Source organism: Pongo pygmaeus, chromosome 15, assembly GCF_028885625.2.
Source record: "Pongo pygmaeus isolate AG05252 chromosome 15, NHGRI_mPonPyg2-v2.0_pri, whole genome shotgun sequence".
NCBI classification, from domain to species: Eukaryota; Metazoa; Chordata; class Mammalia; order Primates; family Hominidae; genus Pongo; species Pongo pygmaeus.
The window spans coordinates 93,807,537-93,829,001 of record NC_072388.2 but is presented as its reverse complement, the minus strand read 5'-3'; the positions used below and the strand labels follow the sequence as shown (position 1 = coordinate 93,829,001).

Sequence of the window (21,465 nt, the reverse complement as noted above, 5' to 3'; positions counted from 1 at the left end):
TTACTGCATTTCCGACCTAAGCGCTCGCCGGCTGCCTCTGGACGCTCGCGGTCCTCCCATGCTGAGCTGTGCGTGCGGGGCCGACAAACAATCGCTTAGCAACACGAGGCGGACAATTTGCGTGCGTCGCATTTGTTATTCCAATTGCGCCAGGCGACGCGGGGCCCTGATGGTTTGTTTAGCACGTTGAGGACACTTGTGGGTTTCCGCCCGCCAAGGCGCAGTGCGAGCACCGAGCCCCGACTGCCTTTCCCGGGGCCTGCCTCCGCGCGGCTGCAGATTGAAGGGGCAACCCGGTGGGGGAGGTCCCGCCGCCCAGGGGTGAGCTCCCCTAGAGCTCCGGCAGAGTGTCTGGAGCTGTGTGGCCTTGGGGTTCCTGTGACCCCCTTCCCGGAAAGTCCCCTCTGCGGGAGCACTCGCTTTTCCTTATTTTAGACCCTGCTGATGTAGGAACTCTGTCCTTGTCTGGGGGCGCGGGTGGGGACAGCACACTCCTTTGTCTCAATGAAAAATAAACAAGAAAATGCCCCCAAGTTCATCCCCAGCCTCCTTGGCGAACGGATGACAATTACCAAGTCTCATTAAATGTTAGGGTTGCAAAGCGACCCAATGAATGTTGGTGTTGGTTTGATCAGCTAAAATCCTGAGGCCTCCAGAGAAGGGATGATTTGCAAGGTGACAAGTTTGGGTCTGCAACTCTGACGCTCAGATTCTGTACAGGGCTCCGCTGGTACGCGGAGGGCTGCAGGAAAGCACAGGCGCAGTATAGCAGTTTGCTAAACCTGGTTATTAAATAGAACAATGTTCCAGGTGGAAGGGGAGACGGAGGGTGTGTGGAGGTGGTTGTCTGATACTTTTAAAACCTGGAGACACTTTTTTTTAAGGTCTGCGGTTGAAATCTTGACGCTATCCTGATTGGCAACTTTGCAAGAACAGGACGAGGAATCTGCCCCAAGCGTCAGGTGGCACTTGTGCCTTTGCCCGGCTCAGACAAAGGTCTTAAAAGATCCACTCACACGCGCACCGCAGCGCACACCCAGCCTCCAACACAAACGCAGGCAGTCACGCTTAAGTAGCAGCCTCTAGTTGTCTTCCAACAACTGCCCTATAGCTTTAAACCTGGGAAAGATTGGTGGGGGAGTATCTGCCCTGGAGCATGGTGACTTAAATTCTCTGAGAACGGAACAACAATAAAAAAAGACTTCATCCTAGTCAGTGGGAGATGGAAGGTGCCTCACTTCTTACCCTAGACCTGACCTCTCTAAGGGGAGGGTCACACTCCCTCCTTGTTTTTATTGTTAAAAAAGAAAAAAAGAAAAACTCTATTCGCTTCCCCAAACTGAGACCCATCTCCGTCATGTCCTAATCCCCATTTACAACCACCTCTAGTTTGCGCAGCACTGGAAGGAGCAACTCTCAGGCCACAAGCTGGTGGGCGTGAGGACACAGAGGTCCACGCTGGGAGGCCTAGGAGGAGAAGCGCCGCCGCCTGGCTCCACTGGGCCGCTTCTGTGCGCCGCCAGAGTAGTGCCCTCGGACAGGACTAAACCTCCGTGCAATGGCTCTTTGAAACCCGAACAGAAATTGACAAGTGGTCTTTCCCCTTTGCCCCTGCGCCGGGGAGTGGGCAGCCCACTTACTTGGCCTTACGGCGGCGACTTCAGACAACTTTGCGGGGTCCCTTGGTTAATTAGCCTGAGAGAAATAGCGAAAAATAGGTGTGAGTTAAAGGTGGCCTTCCTTCAGGAAACCCGAGGTCTCCCCCAATCCCATCTGCATCTCCGGCTCTCGGCGGTATCGCCTGGGTCAGGTACTGCCCCTTCCCCTGGAGTGGCCTGAGTTGCAAGCCGGGAGCTTGCACCCGGTCCACAGGATCTGGGGGACTGCTTTTGTTCCGCGCGTACCGTCGCCTACCTTCTCGAAGGGCGCTCGGCCGCCTGCTTGCAGTGAGTGGTGGGCTGGCTGCGCCTCCCGTGGCTCGGGCAGGCTGGCCGTGCCATGCCGAGAATCCCGCAAATCATCGCGGCCGCCTGCCGCTATCTGAGCCGGCCATCGTCCAGGCCACTGGGGCCCAGCGAGTCCACTCTGGGCCTGCCAGGCGGAAGGGCAGGCCGACCGGGAGCCAGCAGGTCGTAAGGAAAAATGCGACCCAATTACTGGGGAAGAAGATAGGGAAGTCCCAAAGACCCCATCTGGATTGAAAATCAAAAAAGTACTTTGGGAGAGAAGGCACCACATTTCCAAAAATAATTTTTTAAAAGCACAAAAACTACCGACACCCACAAAAACTACCGACACCCACGCTGGGAGCAGCTAGAAGCACCGCTTCAGACTGCAACTCTTGGTGGCGAATTTTAAAGAGCGGCTGAATTTGGTCTTCGCTGTGTAGGACCTAGGGACTGCCATGGTAGTTTTCAGACCCAGAGTGGCTGGAAAAAAAAAAATCTTTTTAAGAAGCACGATGCACCCCTCCTTTAGTCGTTTTTGCCTTTACAAAATTTGGTTTTTACAAAATCAAAAGTTTTTTGGGGGGGTTAACAAGTTCCATTCGGGAGAGAAACTCAAGATTTAAAAAAGAGGTAAATTAGGAGGTGAGTACGTGGGGGCGCGGAGGAGCGGTGGAATTTTCAATCCTGCTTGAGAGGGGATGCAGCCCCTCACATTTTCTAAAACAAAACCAATTCCGAAAGGGGGAAAAAAGTAGCCCCAAAGTAGAATCGCCCACAATGAATTTGAGCTACAGGCAGAGGAAATCGCACCCAATAATAGGACCCAATCTGAGAAAAAAGGGTGGGGGTGGAGAGGTCGGGCGGAGGGAGTTGTTAACTGCGGCGGTACAATGGAATTAATGAGATTAACCAAGGCAATTAGGCCGCCCGCCCAGCTCGGCCGGCCCGCGGCCCGGCTGCCGAATGGAAAAGATTAGGTTAATTTCATTAATTCGCAATCCACAATCTCTTTTCTGGCCTTGTAACCCCCTCCCCTTGGCACCTCTCCCCCTCCCCCCAACCCTCTTCCCCCACCCAAAGGAAAAGAAAGGGCCAAATCTGGTTCTGTTTGTCATCTGCATATTACCAGGAACTAAATCCAGGATGACGTCGACTCAGTATAAAACCAACAAGAGGTTCAGCTGGTCTGAGCTCCGTCCTACCGGCGGGTTGAGTTCAGCAAACGCTGCGGCTAGGGGAGGGCGGGAGGAGGGAGAGCGGACGCAGGGGGCGGGGAGGGGCGCAGGGCTGCGCGCTCGCCGGCGCTCTCTTTCGGTTTGGTCGGCGGCTGGAGGAGAGTGGACCCCCCCACTTTAAGGCTCTGTCCTCGGCGCGTTCCCGCTGCCCCCCGGTCCCGGCGCGGGGCTCGGGGATGCCCGCCAGCATGTTCAGCATCGACAACATCCTGGCCGCCCGGCCGCGCTGCAAGGACTCGGTGCTGCCGGTGGCGCCCAGCGCGGCGGCTCCCGTCGTCTTCCCGGCCCTGCACGGGGACTCGCTCTACGGCGCCAGCGGCGGCGCCTCCTCGGACTATGGCGCCTTCTACCCGCGCCCCGTGGCCCCCGGCGGCGCGGGCCTCCCGGCCGCGGTCAGCGGCTCCCGCCTCGGCTACAACAACTACTTCTACGGGCAGCTGCACGTGCAGGCGGCGCCCGTGGGCCCGGCCTGCTGCGGGGCCGTGCCGCCGCTGGGCGCCCAGCAGTGCTCCTGCGTCCCGGCGCCCTCAGGTAGGGTCGCGCTCGCTCCGGCCTCTGCCGCCTACTGCGGTCCTTAGCCCATGGAGCCGGTTGGTTAATTCACCTTCCTCAAACTTTGCTCCTCTTGCAAGTCCCCCCTCCGCTTTTGCCGATCGGGCGCAGGAGTTTGCAAACTTCTTGCTGCAAACTTTTGGCCAGAGTTCGCGAAAACTGGAATTCAGTGCCTGCCCAGGGAGACTGGTTTTTTTTTTTTTTTTAATTCTCTTACTGGCTTTGGGGGGTGTGCGGATGGATGCTCTAACACGCCTCCTCCTTTTCCCTGCACCCCGATTCCCGTGCACCCCCAATTCTCAGCATCCCCTTGCAGACGAATTCTAAGTGGAAGAGGGTCGGGGACTGGCGGGCGTGCATGCGTGCGGTGGCGAGGGCGGCGGCTGACCGTGCGCCCCACTCTGTCGCAGGCTACGAGGGCCCCGGCTCGGTGCTGGTGTCCCCGGTACCGCACCAGATGCTGCCCTACATGAACGTGGGCACGCTGTCGCGCACCGAGCTGCAGCTTCTCAACCAGCTGCACTGCCGGCGGAAGCGGCGGCACCGCACCATCTTCACTGACGAGCAGCTCGAAGCGCTCGAGAACCTCTTCCAGGAGACCAAGTACCCGGACGTGGGCACGCGCGAGCAGCTGGCCCGGAAAGTGCACCTCCGCGAGGAGAAAGTGGAGGTAGGCGCCGGGGCCCCAGCCGGGTTTGCCCAGCCCTGCTTGGCTCTCCCCGCACTTTAAAAACATCCCGATGGCGGCCCGCAGGCTGCTGGAGGGCGCTTTAGGCCCAGGAAGTTGAATGAAAACGCGGAAGCCGCAGCGAGCGGCTCCCCTCCTTTTGTTGGCCTGCGCGAGGTGTCCCGCCGCCACACCAAGCTCCCCGGGTGCCCCGGGACTGGGGGAAGTGCGCCTTTGATCTGAACTGTTTTGTCCTCCGTTGCGCAACAGGTCTGGTTTAAGAACCGCCGCGCCAAATGGAGGCGGCAGAAGCGGTCCTCATCAGAGGAGTCGGAGAACGCGGAGAAGTGGAACAAGACGTCGTCGTCGAAGGCATCACCGGAGAAGAGGGAAGAGGAAGGTAAAAGCGATTTGGACTCGGACAGCTGACGGCCGCGGGACACTTGCCCGTATTACTTATCTAACTCGAAGGACTTGCACAGACAGACGATGCTACTTTCTTGCACACGCGCTGCCTTGCGGGAGGGGGTCGAGAAAGAGGAACGAGGAGCTGTAAATAGTGTACAGAGCCGGGAGGGTCGGCGTCTGGGGTCAGGGTGCGCGCCGGGACCCACAGCCCAGCAGCCCGAGGCCGCCCGCGACTAGCCCCCACCGTAGTATTTATAGTTAAATTAAGGGTGACAGTACAATAAAGTGATGGCGATGTAGACGGGCCACATTCTGTATTTCGTACCCCCCCACCCCCACCCACCCACCACCATCAGTCTAGAGCCAAGAAAAGAAATCTGTGTAGTCCGTAACCTCCGGAGTTAAAAATTGAGCAGCTCTGATCTACCAAAACAAACAAACAAACAAACAAAGAAATGAAACTCTGGGTAACAGTCACAGCATGGGTGTCCTGGTTTAAAACGAAACCTTATGTCTAGGAAGGGTTGGAGAGTAGCATTGCTGGGCCAGAGCGGGGAGGAGGTACCATTGCAGTTGAGAGGGGCAGCCTGGGTCCCTGACTCCCCTCTTCCGCGGGCAGAAGGAGCACTTCTCTCGCTGATGAGGTGGGAGCTAGGGGAGTCCTGGAGCTCCCACCGAGCCCACTGCTCCAAGCTGCTCAGCCCTGCTCCTGAGAAACCTAAGGCGGCGGGTCCACAGGGGAATTAGGCAGCGGGCATGCCAGCTCCCCCAGCGCTTTCCTGGAACTTCCACAGATGCTCCAGCTGCCCAGCTCCACATGCGAGTTGCCTCTTCCCCCAGGGCAAGCGTTTCTGCTCTGGCATTTCTAAGCTGTGCGCCCTAGGGCTGACCGGGACCAGGCGCTGCTCCCTGGGCATCTGGAGTGACCAGGGCCGCACGTGATGCACTCAAGGCCAGCCTTGTCTAAGAGCGCACCGCTAGTGGGGTAACTTCCAGGTGGCAGTACCGACACCTCCTGCTTCCTCCCCAGACTGTCTTCCCTCTGCACCAGCTGGGCGGAGAAGGGAGCTCCCGAGAACACGCCCAGTGCGCTGGTGAGCAGTTTATGAACGACTGGAGAAGGCCCCCGATGCGCATGAGCGTCTGGGCCAGGGATGAAGACAAGAGCCTGCTCTCTGTATGGTTTCCCAGGCCGTCGTGGGGATGGAAGTGGAGACTAAGGGCCAGCAGGAATGGCTTTCAACTTTCTTCGGTTTACCATTTTATAGACTTAAAGCTAAGGCTTATAGAGCTTTCCAGCTTGGCTTCCCGCAACGGCCGGCTGCAGGGACTTGTTCTTTCTCTTGGGCTACCTCGGGTATTTGGTGCAAGATCCCTCCAGAGAAAGGTTGTGCATCCTGGCTTTGGGACACAGCACGTGAAAAGTAACAGTATTTTAGAAGAAGCAGTATGTTTTTTCACAGCTTGCAGATTTGCAAGGTAAAAAATGACTCCTATAGCGGGTAGCGGGCAAAATGATACCTATGAAATATGAGTGACCACCCATTACCGCCTTTTTAATAAGCGGTGTCCCTAGACAAAAGAAAGAGGCAGTGTTTTGGAGGCCGGGTCTGCCTCAGGGGGCGAGATTGCCTTGGTTCTTACCCAGATTTCATTTTGTGACCTTGGGCAAGTTACTTAACCCCTCTGACCCCTCGCCTTCCGTAACTAAAATAGGCATGGTCGTAGTATCTGTTTCCCAGGGTGGCTGTGGACGTTAAAGGCTCCAACTTACATAGAATGGCACCTGCCATAAGGGAATCCTTCAACACAACTATTTTTTTTAATATTATGATTTATATTGTGTCAGACCCAATACTTCAAGATTTATATACATTATCTTATTTTACCTTTCAAGAACTCTTAAGAGTTGGGGAATGTTTTCACCATTTTACAGACGAGGAAATTAAGGTTCTGAAAGGTTCAATGCTTTAACAACCTATAGCTTGTAAGAAATAAAGAGGAGACATCATCTTTGCCCAAGTGAGTCTTGTACCATAATTGGAAATGTTTTCATTAACAGTTCTTATGAGAAATATGCAAAGAAGCCTTTATGTTAATTTCAAATGAATTTTGCAATGGTTATTAATGTACCTCCTGCTTAGAATTTCAGGGTGGGAGGACCTTGCCTGGCTTGCACCGTCTGCTTCCCAATAGTTTGATGTTCTTGGATGGTGTCCTCTGTGCCATTGGAGAGGAATGAGCCTGCAGGGACATCTGGAACATTCTAATGTAAGGCAGAGTGGGCAATGTCATTCCACCCAGAGAATTTATTTTTTTTTTTTTTGAGTTGGAGCCTCGATCCGTTGCCCAGGCTGGAGTGCAGTGGTGCAATCTCTGCTCACTGCAACCTCCACCTCCCAGGTTCAAGTATTCTCCCGTCTCAGCCTCCCAAGTGGCTGGGATTACAGGCATGAGCCACCATGCGTGGCCAATTTTTTGTATTTTTAGTAGAGACAGGGTTTTACCATGTTGGCCAGGCTGGTCTCAAACTCCTGACCTCAAGTAATCCACCAGCCTCAGCCTCCCCAAATGCTGAGATTACAGGCATGAGCCACAGGGCCCGGCCTCACCCAGAGAAATTTGACCTCTACAATACTATTTATAAACTCCTGTGTGTCTCTTTGCACATGACTTGCCCTCAGGCCCTCAATAAAAGATGATTGTTCATTTTTCTAAAAATCTGCATTTATCTAGTCTGGAAAGAGGTCTATAGCAAGTGACAGGGGCAGGGGAATTGAGGAGGGATAGATCCTTGTCCCCTATTAGTGTTTGGTGAAAAGCTGTGGTGAATGGAGGGAAGAGTGGTCCAAGAGCCAGAGAGCTCTCCTGTCTTGGCCCGGGGCAGGTGCAAGGTGGCAGGAGAAAGCTCCTTCACTATCCACATCTCATCAGAATCCCCTATGAAGTGTTTCAGGATTGGCCCCGTTCATAGGAAATAAACATATATGGAGTGAAGAGAGAACTGCCAGGATGGTCTAATTATAGTCCCCCCACCCACCTTCCCAGATGGCTATGGGGCTCAAACCTCTGTCAGCTTGGCTGTCCGTGTTAGGAAGGGCTGGATGGGGTCACGGAGCAAAAGGTACTTCAGCTTCGAAAGCCCCCATTGGCTGAGCTGTGGGCCTTAGCAGTTTTCTTCAGTGGGATTTGGGTTATGGTGCTGATAGGTAGTGTGTATACGTGTTAAAGTGGACAAGGTGTAAGCCAGGTGACTTTACTTTAGTTATTTCCAATCTGAACCCCTGCTGCCAGACCACAAAGGTGTTTTGCCCATTTCATAGTTGAGTAAACTGAGGCACAAAGCTAACACAAAGGGATTCCCAACTGTGGTCGGCAAGGGACCTAGCTTTTGTGATTGCCATAGATCAGGCTGCCTCACGGAATCCGGGCTGTTCTTTTGGGTTGCAATATAAACCCATAAACCCTATATAAAAGTTCACCTACAGCAAATGGCCACAGGAGTGAAAGTAGTTGCCCCTGGGGGATGTAAACTTGAATCTCACAAAGTGCCAGACACAGTCTAGCAAAGAACAGTTAGGACAATTGTAACCCCTAATATGAGTCTAGCACTTTTCACCGCAAAGCCCTTCCACACGCATCTCAGGCCCTCGGGAGGCAGAATGCAGCCTAGTTTGCACATGGGAGATGGAGGCTCAGAGAGACTCAAAGCTTTGCCGGGAAGAAATCATAAGCCCTGGACCCCGAACCTCGGCGGACTTCCCACATACCTCTTAAGATGGTGGAGAGGTATGAGGCTTCCAGGTGTCTCAGGTCATCTGGGCCAAGGAGGACCCTGGCTGGAAGGAGCAGATGAGTAAAAGTGCAGGGTGTGGGGGAAGAAATGGGGAATCTGAGGTTCTGAGAGCCCCCACGGAGGGTGCGTTCTAGCTGCTGTTAGCAGTCCGCTGGGCGCTGGTTGGGGGAATGTCATGAAAACAATTGCTTTACAAAGAGCATCCGCAGAAAGTGTATGTGAATTACAGTTCTATAATCAAGTTGTTTTACTGACATTGGAACTTTGACCTAAGAGTTTTAATCCTCGTGTAAAGGACATCTTTTTTTTTTTTTTTTTTCTTTTTTTTTTGAGGCAGAGTCTCACTCTGTCGCCCAGGCTAGAATGTTGTGGTGTGATCTCAGCTCACTGCAACCTCCGCCTCCTGGATTCAAGTGATTCTTGTGTCTCAGCCACCCGAGTAGCTAGGACTACAGGTATATACCACCGTGCCCAGCTAATTTTTTTTTGTATTTTTAGTAGAGACGGGGCTTCACCAAGCTGGCCAGGCTGGTCTTGAACTCCTGACCTCAGGTGATCCATCCACTTCGGCCTCCCAAAGTGCTGGGATTACAGGCGTGAGCCATCGTGCCTGGCATAAAGGACATCATTTCAATGTGTATATGTGAGACTGAAGTGGGCAGATTCTTCTTTCATTTCTTTGTGTGTGTGTGTTGGTGAGGGGAGGGCAATGGGAGCCAGGAGGTAGGGGTGATAGGGAGCTCTTTTTCTGAGTTGTATGAGGTTTTAAGTGACTCAAGTAAAATAGTTTAGACACCAAGACCCTGGTACCCAAAGATACCTTGCTGTGCTGGCCTTCTGACCCCAGGTCTGTACTTCAGGTCCCCCAAGTTTACTACACACCTCCTTAAGTAAAAAATGGGAGTGCAGATGCAGACTTCTGACCTTGGGGAGGCTAGGGCAATATGTTGTGGTGAGTGGACAGCTGGTGGCTGGCCTTTAGAACCACACTAGGCCAAGCGTCCGTGTGGATGGGGTCACATACTCACCGAGTGACCTGGGACAGGTTCCTTCAGCTCTGAGTCTATCAGATTCCTTCCTCACCTGCAAAATGGGCTTGGGTAGAGGATTAGGGATTATGGAAGTAAAGAACCCAGCAGAGTGTCTGACACATTTATCATTGTAGGTTTCAAAAAACACTTTCAGATCGGTTGGATAACATCCTGCATAAGTAGACTGGAATTAGGAATTAAGGAATGCACCTTGTTTTTAATTGTTGTTGGTTTAGGAGCTTATGCATGACCACAGGACACAAACTCTAATGAAATTAAATGTGATTGCCATGGATTTAAAACAAGGGAACATCTGATAAGGCATAATAGCTTTGCATTCTCTCGGAGAGGTTTAGGACAAGGAGATTTAGATGAAGAAGGAGAAAATTTGGAGCGGATTGGGATTCGATTTCCAAGGTTTGGGAAATGACCTTGATGTTTTTCAAACACAAAATGAAAACAAAACCCAGCCGCTGGTGCAGAGTCCCTTGAAAGCTCTGGATCCGGCTGGGTCTGTTAGCTGTTGAAACTTCTCGCTTGTCAAGGGGACATAACACATCCCTAGGGCTTGTCCTTAGAGCTGTGTGACAACACAGACAACTTCTGTTTGTCCCGGCTTGGTTTTAAATCTGGGAAAAATAAAAAGCATTGTCTTTGTAGTCCGAATGACCCACCGAACAAACAGGATGAATTATGGCATGTTGTGGTATTTTCAAGTGGGTCTGTAATTTTTGGATTCCAGCAGCCTTCATTTCTTCTCAAGTGTCCAGCCCTGGGAAGCTTCAGTGAGGAAAGATCTTAAGAATTCCTTTCCCAACCCCTCCCCTCTCCTTAAGAGTTTGTTCCATTTATACCTTCTGTTTTCCCAATTTTGAGGTCCTTCACAGTCTGCTGATGAAATCAAGTGGCTGGGTTTAATTGAGTGAACTGCACTTCGCCCGTTGCCTGCAATGCCCTGTCTTAACCTAAGCTAATTTTTAGAAACTATAATTAGTGAGATAATTTTAGCCATGATGGACAGAGTTGAAAAGTGTCCTTATCACTTCCTCACTGATTTACTAGTTGTTTAATGCTGAGCCCAGGAAAGGCTTCAACCCTGTTGCATGATCAGCTAGGCTGACCTCAGACAAGGCCGCTGCAGCTTCAGGAGACAGATTCTCTTCGTGGAACCCAGGAAGGCTGATCTCCTCAACATGAAGGCTGATCTCCTTCTCAGAATGAACATTCTTTCCCCTGGCTGTTTTCTTGCTCCCAACTCTCAGAACTAACACACAGTAACTCGTTTACATTTTTTTTTCTTCTTTGGGGGGATAGGTCGGAAATCTCTGACTAATATGGAATTTTCACAGAAAAGACCTGTGTTGTCTAGCAGCCTGCAATGAGTAACATGGTTGTGGCCACAGGTGTAGCATCCCAAACAGGATGCACACAGCACAGTGGCAGTGATCTCACGTGGCCAAGGGGCCTCCTGGGGAACTGACATTCTGGCAGGGTATTCTCCAGAGCAGGAGCTTGCAGGCTTGTTGGGGCCGGTGGGGAGGAGTGTGGTTTCAGAAGCCCACACCGCCAGGTGGAGGGTTCAGTGCAGACAGCCTTGGGGCCAGTGTGTGTCTGAATCGCACAGGGCAGTGTTTGACCAGCCTCAAGGTGATGGTGCCCGCTTTAATCATGTCCCAAAAAAATTATTGCCATCATCCAGCAAGGCCAAGAGACACTTCTTTCCAGATGGGATATGGCCAACCCTCTTTTGAATATCCTCAAAGTGCAAACTATGGGACCAGAAAAAGAAAACTACCCTTCTCCAAGAAACAGCGAGGCCCTACACACTTGGCACGTCCCTCTCTGTGAGAAAGACTCAGCGTTCTGGAGTTGGATTCCCAGCTGTTGTTTCATCTGAAGATGTTCAGACCACTACGGAGGCCAGATGGCTGGGACATTAGAGGGTGTACATGTTCATCATTGTTTTGTTCTTGAGAAATAAATATTTAAATCTGAAACCAAGTGGATCACTTTCTACTGAAGTGGGTGTTGAGTATCCCCACCCGGTCCTAAGCATAACCCCAGCTCGCATGATTCCCATCACACTTAGAACCTTCAAAGAGGTTGTCCCCCTCCACTGGTGCAGGGCCCCAGAAGTGTGATGATGCTTCATCTATTTTGGGGTTGTTTTTGTTTCGAGTCAGCTTTTGTCACAAGAGGACTCCCGATGTGAATGGGCTGAAGTGGAGAACTGGGCCCTCTGCCTTTGGCTTGATGAGACCGCCTGTATTTGTTTTGGTTCTTGCCTTTGTGGTAACTGGACACAGATATACATGTGAGCGGATGAAAACTTAACCCTTTACTGCAATTAAAGCTCTGAAAATATTGTAGATCTTCATGGTTTATTTTTGTCTTTATAGAAGATGTTCATGTATAGTTTCCTTTTAAAAAGATGGAAAACAGGTCAGGCATGGTGACTCACACCTGTAATCTCAGCACTTTGGGAGGCTGAGGTGGGAGGATCGCTTCAACCCAGGAGTTCAAGACCAGTATAGGCAACGTGGAGATATCACCATGGTCCCTACAAAAAATACAAAATTTAGCCAGGTCTGGTGGCATGCACCTGTAGTCCCAGCTACTCAGGAGGCTAAGGTGGGAGGATTGCTTGAGTCTGGGAGGTGGAGGCTGCAGTGAGCTATGATTGCACCACTGCACTCCAGCCTGGGTGACAGAAAAAGACCCTGTCTCAAAATAGATGGAAAATATTTTCTGCAACACTGGAGTGTGTTGTAAAGAATGTACTTCACATTTGTTCAGGGATTGACAGTTCAGAATCATTTTCTTGGGTACATCCTACTCTGATCCCCTCTACAGTCTTATGAGGTAGAGGGATAGGGTCACTGTCACCTTGTTATGTAGTAACAGTTACTGCAATAGCTTTTACTGTGTCCAGCACTGTTTTTTTATCGTCTGCATTTTATTTAATCTTGTCCCTGCATCTATGAGGTTGGCATTATTGTTGCCATTTTGCAAAAGATAAGATTGGTTCTTGGACTCCAAGTCCAGTGCTCTTTCTACACTGCTTGACTATATCCCTTAATAAGGACCAGCCAGGAGGTCTGAATTCAAATTCATACCTGGTGGTCACCAGCAAACAATGTGACCTTTGAGTTTCAGCCCCTTCTTTCCAAAATGAGAAAATTGTAGCTGGCTTGTGGTTAAAATGGGGTGGTTAAAGTTTAGTGTTATAATTCCTCATAACACGTAAAAATTACCTGGGGTAGCAGGTGTGGTGGGTCACACCTGTAATCCCAGCACTTTGGGAGGCCAAGGTGGGAGGATCCAGCCTGGGCAACATAGTAAGACCCCCATCTGTACAAAAATAAAAATAAAAAATTAGCTGGGCACAGTGGCACACACTTGTATTTGCAGCTACTTGGAAGGCTGAGGCAGGAGGATCACTTGAACCTGGGAGGTCGAGGCTGCAGTGAGCTCTGTTCTCACTACACTCTGGCCTGGGTGAGAAAGTGAGACCCTGTCTCAAAAAAAAAAAAAAAAAATTACCTGGGGTTTTGCAAATACAAATGATTAATTGTGGTAAATATATCAACACATTAAAAATAGTCATAAGCATATAATGAAACAAAATATTTTTTGAAGATCTTCAACAACAATAGTAGTAATAATAATGATCTCCATTTAGCAGACATTAAAAAGGTGCCTAGTCTGTGTCAGATACTGTTCTAAATGCTAGAGATACAACCTCTGCCCTCATGGAGTTTTATGTTCTCTTGGGGGAGACAGTCACTAAATAAGTAGACAGGCAGTAATTTCATTTTTTTTTTTTTGAGATGGAGTCTTGCTCTGTTGCCCAGGCTTGTGTGCAGTGGCATGATCTCAGCTCACTGCAACCTCCACCTCCAGAGTTCAAGTGATTCTCCTGCCTTAGCCTCCCGAGTAGCTGGGATTACAGGCACCTGCTACCATGCCCAGCTAATTTTTTGTATTTTTAGTAGAGACGGTGTTTCACCATGTTGGCCAGGCTGGTCTTGAACCCCTGACCTCAAGTGATCCACCTGTCTCGGCCTCCCAGAGTGTTGGGATTACAGGCATGAGCCATCGCACCTGGCTGACAGGCTGTAATTTCAGATGGTGGGAAGTACTAGCTGAAACCTAAGTCTGGGGAGGGGATAGAGGGGCTGGGGTGGGATGGGGATACTTCACAGTGTGGTCTAAGGCCTGTGTGGTGAGGAGATTCGATGTCATCTCAAGTAATCCTCCACGACAAAGGTTGGCAAACTGCAGCCTATAGGTCAATCCAGTCCATTGCCTATTTTGTCAATAAAGTTTTATTGGAGCACAGCCATACCCATTTATTTATGTATTGTCTGTGGTTGCTTTCCTTCTATAATGGCAGAGTTGAATAGTTGCAATGGAGACTGTATGGCCCACAACACAAATTATTTACTATCTGTTCTTTCACAGAAAATGTTTGCCAACACCTGCTCTAAAGTTTATTAGAGTCTAAACCAAAAATGGAGACGATTGCTAATAAGTGACAAAGCCAGGATGTACACCTGTCTGTCAAGTGTCTCATTTCCTTTCCCTGTGGTCTTAGCACAGTGCTAGGCCCCCTGTTGATGACTCAGAGGATCTGGAGGTGGGGAGTGGAGGGTGGGCTAGAAGATTGGATAGGGAAGAGCGTGATATGGTGCCTGATCTTAAGAAGTGCTATTTTGGTGATGTAGTCTACATGTGCAGGAAATGATTTCAGAATCATATAAAACAAGATGACAAGAATGCTAAATTATGTGGTATTAAGTAGGATACCAAGAGGGAAAACAGCTTCAAACCCAGAAGGCTTCCTGGAGGAAGTGAGAATCTCAGGGAGGTTAGGCTTTGGCCATGCAGGGCAGAGATGCGGAAACAGGTATGGTGGCAGCAAGGATGTCGCCCTGTGCAGACCAGACAGGAGCTGCTGGCCGTCACACCCAACACTCCCTTCCTCCATTCATCCAACACTTGCCAATCCCCCACTGGGTGCTGAGTCAGTCACAAACATGAATAAAGTGTCCGTCCTCAGGTGTGTGAATTAGGCTGATCCAAAAGCTAAATGACAGTGTAGAGGTGGAGGGGTGGGGAATCCCCTGAGATCTGTGGTTGGGCAGAGGAGGGGTTCTACGCAGGCTTCTGGCAGTGGATCACTGCAGCTGGGCAGTTTGGGCGGGGGTACAAGGGCCAAGCCTTTTGGAAAAAGGGAACCTCTTGAGCAGAGACTTGGTGGTGGCAAAGTTGGCTGTGAGGAAGAAGCCCCAGGGAGGGACTTGGCTGGGCAGAGACTGGAAGGAATTGAGGGCAGGAACTTGAGAATCCACAGTCTGGCACTGTGTAGGTGCTCAGTTCTCTATTTTAAAGCCAACTCTTTGTTTCGAAGTATTCAAACCTACAGAATAGATTTGCCTCCCCTTCCAGACTCCTGAACATGATCAGGCAGATGGCCATGGCTTCACGGCCACTGTCTTCTGCAGGGTCTTCTGGCCAAGAGAGGCCTGCAGGCTGTAATCTGTCAACATCTGCTCGGCATCCTCCCCATCTGCTATCAGAGGACAGAAAAACATATCGCTCAGAGCCTTCTGAAGAGATGGGCAGTTTTGGGGTTTTGTTTGTTTGTTTCCTTGCTTGAGTTTGGAAGGCGTTTTAAGATGCAGTGATTTGGGGCCTGGCAGTGATTCATCAAGGTAATTTTTCCAGATGCCTGTGATTCTAGGGTAGTTGACATGCCCAGGACATCCCATGCTCCATGTTCCTCTCCAGCCTTAGAACCCATCCTTCCCCATGGGAACCAGCCTGGGCATGTATGCAGCATCTTACGCCTTATAGAACCTCCTTCACAGCTACTAACTCCCTGTCCCTACAATGACCATAAGACGTGAGCATGGCAGGAACTGTTCTCCCCATTTTACTGAGGAGGAAACTGGATCAGAGAGGTCAATCTGCTTTCCTAAGATCACACAGCCACAAGGGGACGAGCAGAAGAACAGTTTTCCAGGCCTTGGAACTTTCTATTTGTATCCAACCCTGTCTACACTCAAGGGTGTAGCTGCTTTTCCTGGATATGGCCGTATATTGGTTTCAGCATTAGATGTTGGCTCAAACTCAAGCTGGTGACTAAATCCTCCGAGTGCCACTTCCTCCAGGCAGTCTTCATGGTCTGCGGTAGCCTTTCTCAGGTCCCAGAGATTTTGGCCTGGTTTCTTGAACATGCTTAGAGTTCACTCATGCCCACACTGCCATGACGTACCCTTCTCCAAATTAAGCCAAGCTTCATTTGTGCCAGTGACTATGAGGTTCTAAAGCCTCAAAAGTGCAGATCTGCCCCAAATATCTCTTGCTGACATCTTCCCCCCATATTTTACAGATTTCGTGGCATTTCCGTAGAATTTTGCTCTTTTCATGCCAAGAGGGATTATCTCCATTCAAAACTTCTGGTAGTCCAGGCGCGGTGGCTCATGCCTGTAATCCCAGAAATTTGGGAGGCTGAGGCAGGTGGATCACTTGAGGGCAGGAGTTTGAGACCAGCCTGGGCAATATGGTGAAACCTGGTCTCTACTAAAAATACAAACATTGGCTGGATGTGGTGGCACTCACCTGTAATCCCAGCTACTCGGGAGGCTGAGGCATGAGAACTGCTTGAACTTGGGAGGCAGAGATTGCAGTAAGCCGAGATCACGCCACTGCACTCCAGCTTGGGTGACAGAGCAAGACTCTATCAAAAAAAAAAAAAAAAAACCTCTGGTGAAAGGCAAGCCTGGAGTTATATTAACTCACAACATGAATCTATTTTTAAGCTGCTTCCTTTCAGGGAATGGGGCACAGGTCAGTGTGAATACTGAAGACAGTGAGTGTATGTCAAGCTTTTTGCAGCCTGTGAGTGATTTCTGCACACAGTCTCTCATTGGGGTAGCCTCCCTTCGGGGCAAGTGTTCTTCCTGTCACACGCAGGAGGGGAGTGGCCTTGTAAAGCTAAGGGCTGTGAGTGAGCACAGGGTGTGGGGTGGGCAGGCGGTGAGCAGTCCCCAGGCCGAACATAGTGATCTTGCAGCCTTGAGTCTTGCTGACTAGACCTCTGGCCTGGGGGGGCCCAGGAGCAGTGGCTTGACTCTGCTTGCCCTAGCCTAGCTTAGCTAGGCTTAGCTGTCAAGCCCAGGGGAGTTGCTCTTCTGGTGGGTGGGAGCCAAACCCTCCTCTGAGCTCAGCAGCCAGGCAGGGAGAATGGAGCTGCTTCTCTGAGCATGAAGTGGAAAGAACAGGATTTCCCTCCACCAGACCCTCTGCTCTTTCTGGGGGATTTAACAGCAACTCTGAGGCCCCAAACAGGGCTGGGCATGGGGTCAGGGAGGTATGGAGTGCATCTCTAGCTGTGGCATCAGCGCCGCCTCCACCCCTTCCATTTCTGATTATTGCAAAGTTAGGGTTTGAATTAGGACTAAGCATAGAGCTGGGGAGGAACGGGGCAGAAGAGAGAATTGTATTAGCTGTCAGAAGTTAGGCCTCCAACCACTTTCCGGCTCAGGGAAACTTGACCACCACACTCAACATCTCTAGGCCTCAGTTTCCTCATTTGTTGAAGAGTCATCAGCCACAGGTGGTGGCTCTTGCCTGCAATCTCAATGCTTTGGGAGGCTGAGGCGGGAGGATCGCTTGAGACCAAGAGTTTGAGACCAGCCTGGGCAACATTGCATGACCCCTGTCTACAAAAGAATTAAAAAAAAAAATAGAAGCTGGGCATGGTGGCTCATGCCTGTAATCCCAGTACTTTGGGAGGCTGAGGCGGGTGGATCACCTAAGGTCAGGAGTTCGAGATCAGCCTGGCCAACATGGTGAAACCCCGTCTCTGCTAAAAATACAAAAATTAGCTGGGCGTGGTGGCGGGTGCCTGTAATCCCAGCTACCTGGGAGGCTGAGGCAGGAGAATCACTTGAACTTGGGAGGCGGAGGTTGCAGTGAGCCAAGATTGCACTATTGCACTCCAGCCTGGGCAACAAGAGCAAAATTCTGTCTCCAAAGGAAAATAAAAAAAAAAGGGAAGAGTCTTGAGTCCTGCCTTGTCCACCTGTCAGGGCTGCTGAGTGGCTCACATGATTCAGGGGATGTCAGCATGCTGGCCCACTGGCCCAGGCTTGAGTGTTGGTGTCCCAGTGGCACGAGGACTTTGGACTGTATTTGGCAGTGTCCCTTTCAGCTCTGACATTCTTTATTGACTCCCCCACATCTAGGTTTCTTCATGGGATAGGTGTGTCTGTTTCTACCTGGCCTAGTCAGAGACCTGGACTGAGAGGACTTGCCTGCCATACCCTAGGCACCTGCCTTGCAGTGCAGGCCACTGAGCCAGTCACTTCTCAGAAGGCCTTTGTGGGTCCTTTAGTAGGTGCCCTTTGGGGAAACATAGGGTCTCCAGAAGCATTGGGCACCCCCCTTCTCTCCTCCTGTAGTGGGTTGGATTGTGTCCCTCAAAAATATATGTTCAAGGCTTAACACCCAGGTCCTGTGACTGTAACCTTATTCTGAAAAAGGGTCTTGGCCAGGCGCGGTGGCTCACACCTGTAATCCCAGCACTTTGGGAGGCCAAGGGGGGTAGATCACTTGAGGTCAGGGGTTCGAAATCAGCCTGGCCAACATGGTAAAGCCCTGTCTCTACTAAAAATTCAAAAAAATTTAGCCAGGCATGGTGGTGTGTGCCTGTAGTCCCAGCTACTCAGGAGGCTAAGGCAGGAGAATCACTTGAACCTGGGAGGTGGAGGTTGCAGTGAGCTGAGATCATGCTACTGCCCTCTAGCCTGGGCGACAGAGTGAGAATCCATCTCAAAAAAAAAAAACCAAGAAAAAAGCAAAAAGGGTCTTTGTATCTTTGTAGATGTAATTAAGTTCAGGATCTCCAGATGACATCATCCTGGATTTGAGTGGGCCCTAAATCCAATGACTGGTGTCCTCATAAGAGAAAGATAGAGGGAGATTTGAAGCAGAGAAGGTGAGAAGACACACGGGAGGAGGCCGTGTGAGATGGAGGCAGACAGTGGCATGATGGAGCCACCAGCCGAGGACTGTCAGAAGCCACAGGTACCTAGAAGAGGCAGGCGCTGCATCCTCCCCTGGAGCCTCTGGAGGTGGCTCAGCCCTGGCCACGCCTTGCTTTTGGGCTTCAGAAATGTGGGATGATAAGTCTGTGGCTTCAAACATCAGAAATTTATCCTTTTACAGTTCCAGAGGCCCGAAGTCCAAAATCAAAGGTCTCAGCAGTGCTGTGCTTTCTCTGAAGGTGCTCAGGAGGATCCCATTCCTTGCTTCTTCCACCATCTGGTGGATCCAGGCGTGCCTAAGCTTGTGACTTCATCACTCCAATCTTGGGCTCTGTTTCACATGGCCTTCTTCCCTGTGTCTCTCTCTGTCTTGAATGTACCTTTTCTTTCTTTCTATTCTTTTTTTTTTTTTTTGAGACAGTCTTGCACTGTCGCCCAGGCTGGAATGCAATGGCGTGACCTCGGCTCACTGCAACCGCCGCCGCCTCGGTTCAAGCAATTTTCCTGCCTCAGACTCCTGAGTAGCTGGGATTACAGGCACTTGCCGTCATGCCTGGCTAATTTTTGTATTTTTAGTAGAGACGGGGTTTCACCATTTTGGCCAGGCTGGTCTCAAACTCCTGACCTCAAGTGATCTGCCTGCCTCTGCCTCCCAAAGTGCTGGGATTACAGGCGTAAGCCACCGCGCCCCGTCAAAGTGCTGGGATTACAGGTGTGAAGGTGTTGGAATTCTTAAGTCATACCTGATTTTCCCAGTTTTATTAACCAGCAGCACCCACCTGAGTTTCCACCATCTACAGACACCTCATGAGGCTCTTTGTGGGCCTCTACCTAGTGATGCTACTAATATCAGCCACCACATACTGAGCGTTGAATACGATGCTGACATGGTGCTGGGCATTTTATATTCAACCTATCCAGGCCTCACTGCACCCTCAGCCTATAAGCAGGGACAATTTTTTGTTCCGTTTGAGGATGAGGAGCTTGAGGCACAGAGAACAGAGGTGTCTTAGCTAGAAGCGTCAGGGAGGCATTGCAAAAGCACTTCTATCTGACTCCAGAGGCTGTGTTTCTTCCCTTCCCCATCATTTCTCACCTCTCTGGGTGGAGGGAAGGACCTTGAACACCCAACTTGGGCACCGCTACCCTGCCTTTTATTCCCCCAAAAGTCTGCGCTTCCCCATCCTGCAAATCTCTCTGCCTCTGTCTGGAAAGTTACAGGCCTGCCCAATAAACTGTTGTCTTCTTTTTAATCATCCATAAGCCAGCTCCACAGGGATGTCCGCTGGCCTTCTCAGCGCCTGCTTAGGGAAAAACCTTCCCCACACATAGCAACGGTTTCCAGGCTGAGCCGCGCTGAGGGCTTCCAAGTAGAGGGGTCATTTGGATAGTGACCAGCTTCTCCATGGGATGGAGGTGACTGCCAGCCAGCCCAAAGGGTGAGCGTGTCTCTTTGCAATGAAGGCTGATTGACCTCAAGGATGTCGCACTGTTTTAGTGTCTAGGGCATTCCCAACTCTGCCCAGGAAGATGGGATGTGTTTGTCTTTTAGGAAGAGTGGTTTGTTTTCAGAGCAGAGGGAAAGAGATCTGGCCTGCTGTGGCCTCTTCCTCACACTTGCCCCGGTAGCATCTCTTGCCAGGTTGATAGAACATGCTCCAGCTTGCTTTTGGTTTTGTTTAGATCCTCATTGGAAATGAGCGATTTGCAATCATTTTGACCCCATTCAGTTAAATCGTTGAGGTTGTCTCTATTTTTTTACCGTCCTTAGGGGTTGGTCTGCATTTGGTCCAAATTACGTGACTGTCGACAGACGGCAGTAAAAGTGCTTTCGCAGGCAGGATGGGGTGGTGGGAAGAGCTTGTGTCTGGAGGTGGAGACCAGCGGCTTGGCTCTGCTTCCCATGGCCCCTCCAGCCTGGTGACACAGGCAAACTATTTAATCTCTCAGAGACACAGTTGTCTCAAGTATAAAACAGATCTAATAACTCATGCCCCTTTATTCTCTCTAGGGCAAGTTACGGCAATCTTGGAAGCATGAAAGCAACTTTTTTCCTCTTTTCCTTCAGCGAGGGAGAGATGAACAGACTCTTCAAATGAATTGGATGTGAAGTGGCAGAATATGATGTTACTAACAGTCCATATTTTTGCCTGTAGAATATTGCATCCGAGTATTCTTTTTATAGACCCATGGTGGAACACTGGGAAGGCCAAGTACAAGCTATGTGAAAATGGTTTGCGTTCTCGGAAAAAGAAACAAAACAAACCACAACCCTGGACTACTCAGCAAGTAGGAGACGTTTTCCCATTCAACGCTCCTGATGATGGGAGAACTAGGTAAAATCTGAACAGAGGCCCAGGGAAGAGAGAGGCATGTCCAGGGTCAAGATCTCATAGTCAGTGACCACGTCTGTGGGGCTGGGGCTGGTTCAGCACAGACAGTCCAGGTAAGGGGTCTCCCAGGAGATCCCAGAGCATCAGGAGGTGGGGAAGTGTGGTTGAGCAGATGTGGCTGTGGGTCCTGCCTGAGAAGTCCTAAACTTCAGGTCAGGCGGGTGAGGAGAAGTCATGATTAGAACCAATGCCTTGGCTGGGCATGGTGGCTCAGCACTTTGGGAGGCTGAGGCAGGTGGATCACCTGAGGTCAGGAGTTTGAAACCAGCCTGGCCAACATGGTGAAATGCTGTCTCTACTAAAAATACAAAAATTAGCCAGGCGTGGTGGTGGGTGCCTGTAATCCCAACTACTCAGGAGGCCAAGGCACAAGAATTG

The 21,465-nt window shown here is 50.6% G+C and overlaps 1 protein-coding gene across 1 annotated transcript; it reads left to right on the top strand.

Annotated features, from left to right (window-relative positions):
• Window positions 1-3,137: 3,137 nt before the first annotated feature.
• GSC (goosecoid homeobox) lies at window positions 3,138-7,532 on the top strand. The gene is made up of 3 exons (XM_054447502.2): window positions 3,138-3,715; window positions 4,147-4,406; window positions 4,674-7,532. The coding sequence occupies exons 1-3, from the start codon at window positions 3,361-3,363 to the stop codon at window positions 4,830-4,832; spliced, it is 774 nt and encodes a 257-aa protein (XP_054303477.1). The 5' UTR covers window positions 3,138-3,360; the 3' UTR covers window positions 4,833-7,532.
• The last annotated feature ends 13,933 nt before the right edge of the window (window positions 7,533-21,465 follow it).

Coding starts and splice junctions, on each gene's coding strand:
- GSC (XM_054447502.2), top strand. CDS start 3,361: ATGCCCGCCAGCATGTTCAGCATCGACAACATCCTGGCCGCCCGGCCG. Junction 3,716..4,146: donor CTGCGTCCCGGCGCCCTCAG/GTAGGGTCGCGC, acceptor ACTCTGTCGCAG/GCTACGAGGGCCCCGGCTCG. Junction 4,407..4,673: donor TCCGCGAGGAGAAAGTGGAG/GTAGGCGCCGGG, acceptor GTTGCGCAACAG/GTCTGGTTTAAGAACCGCCG.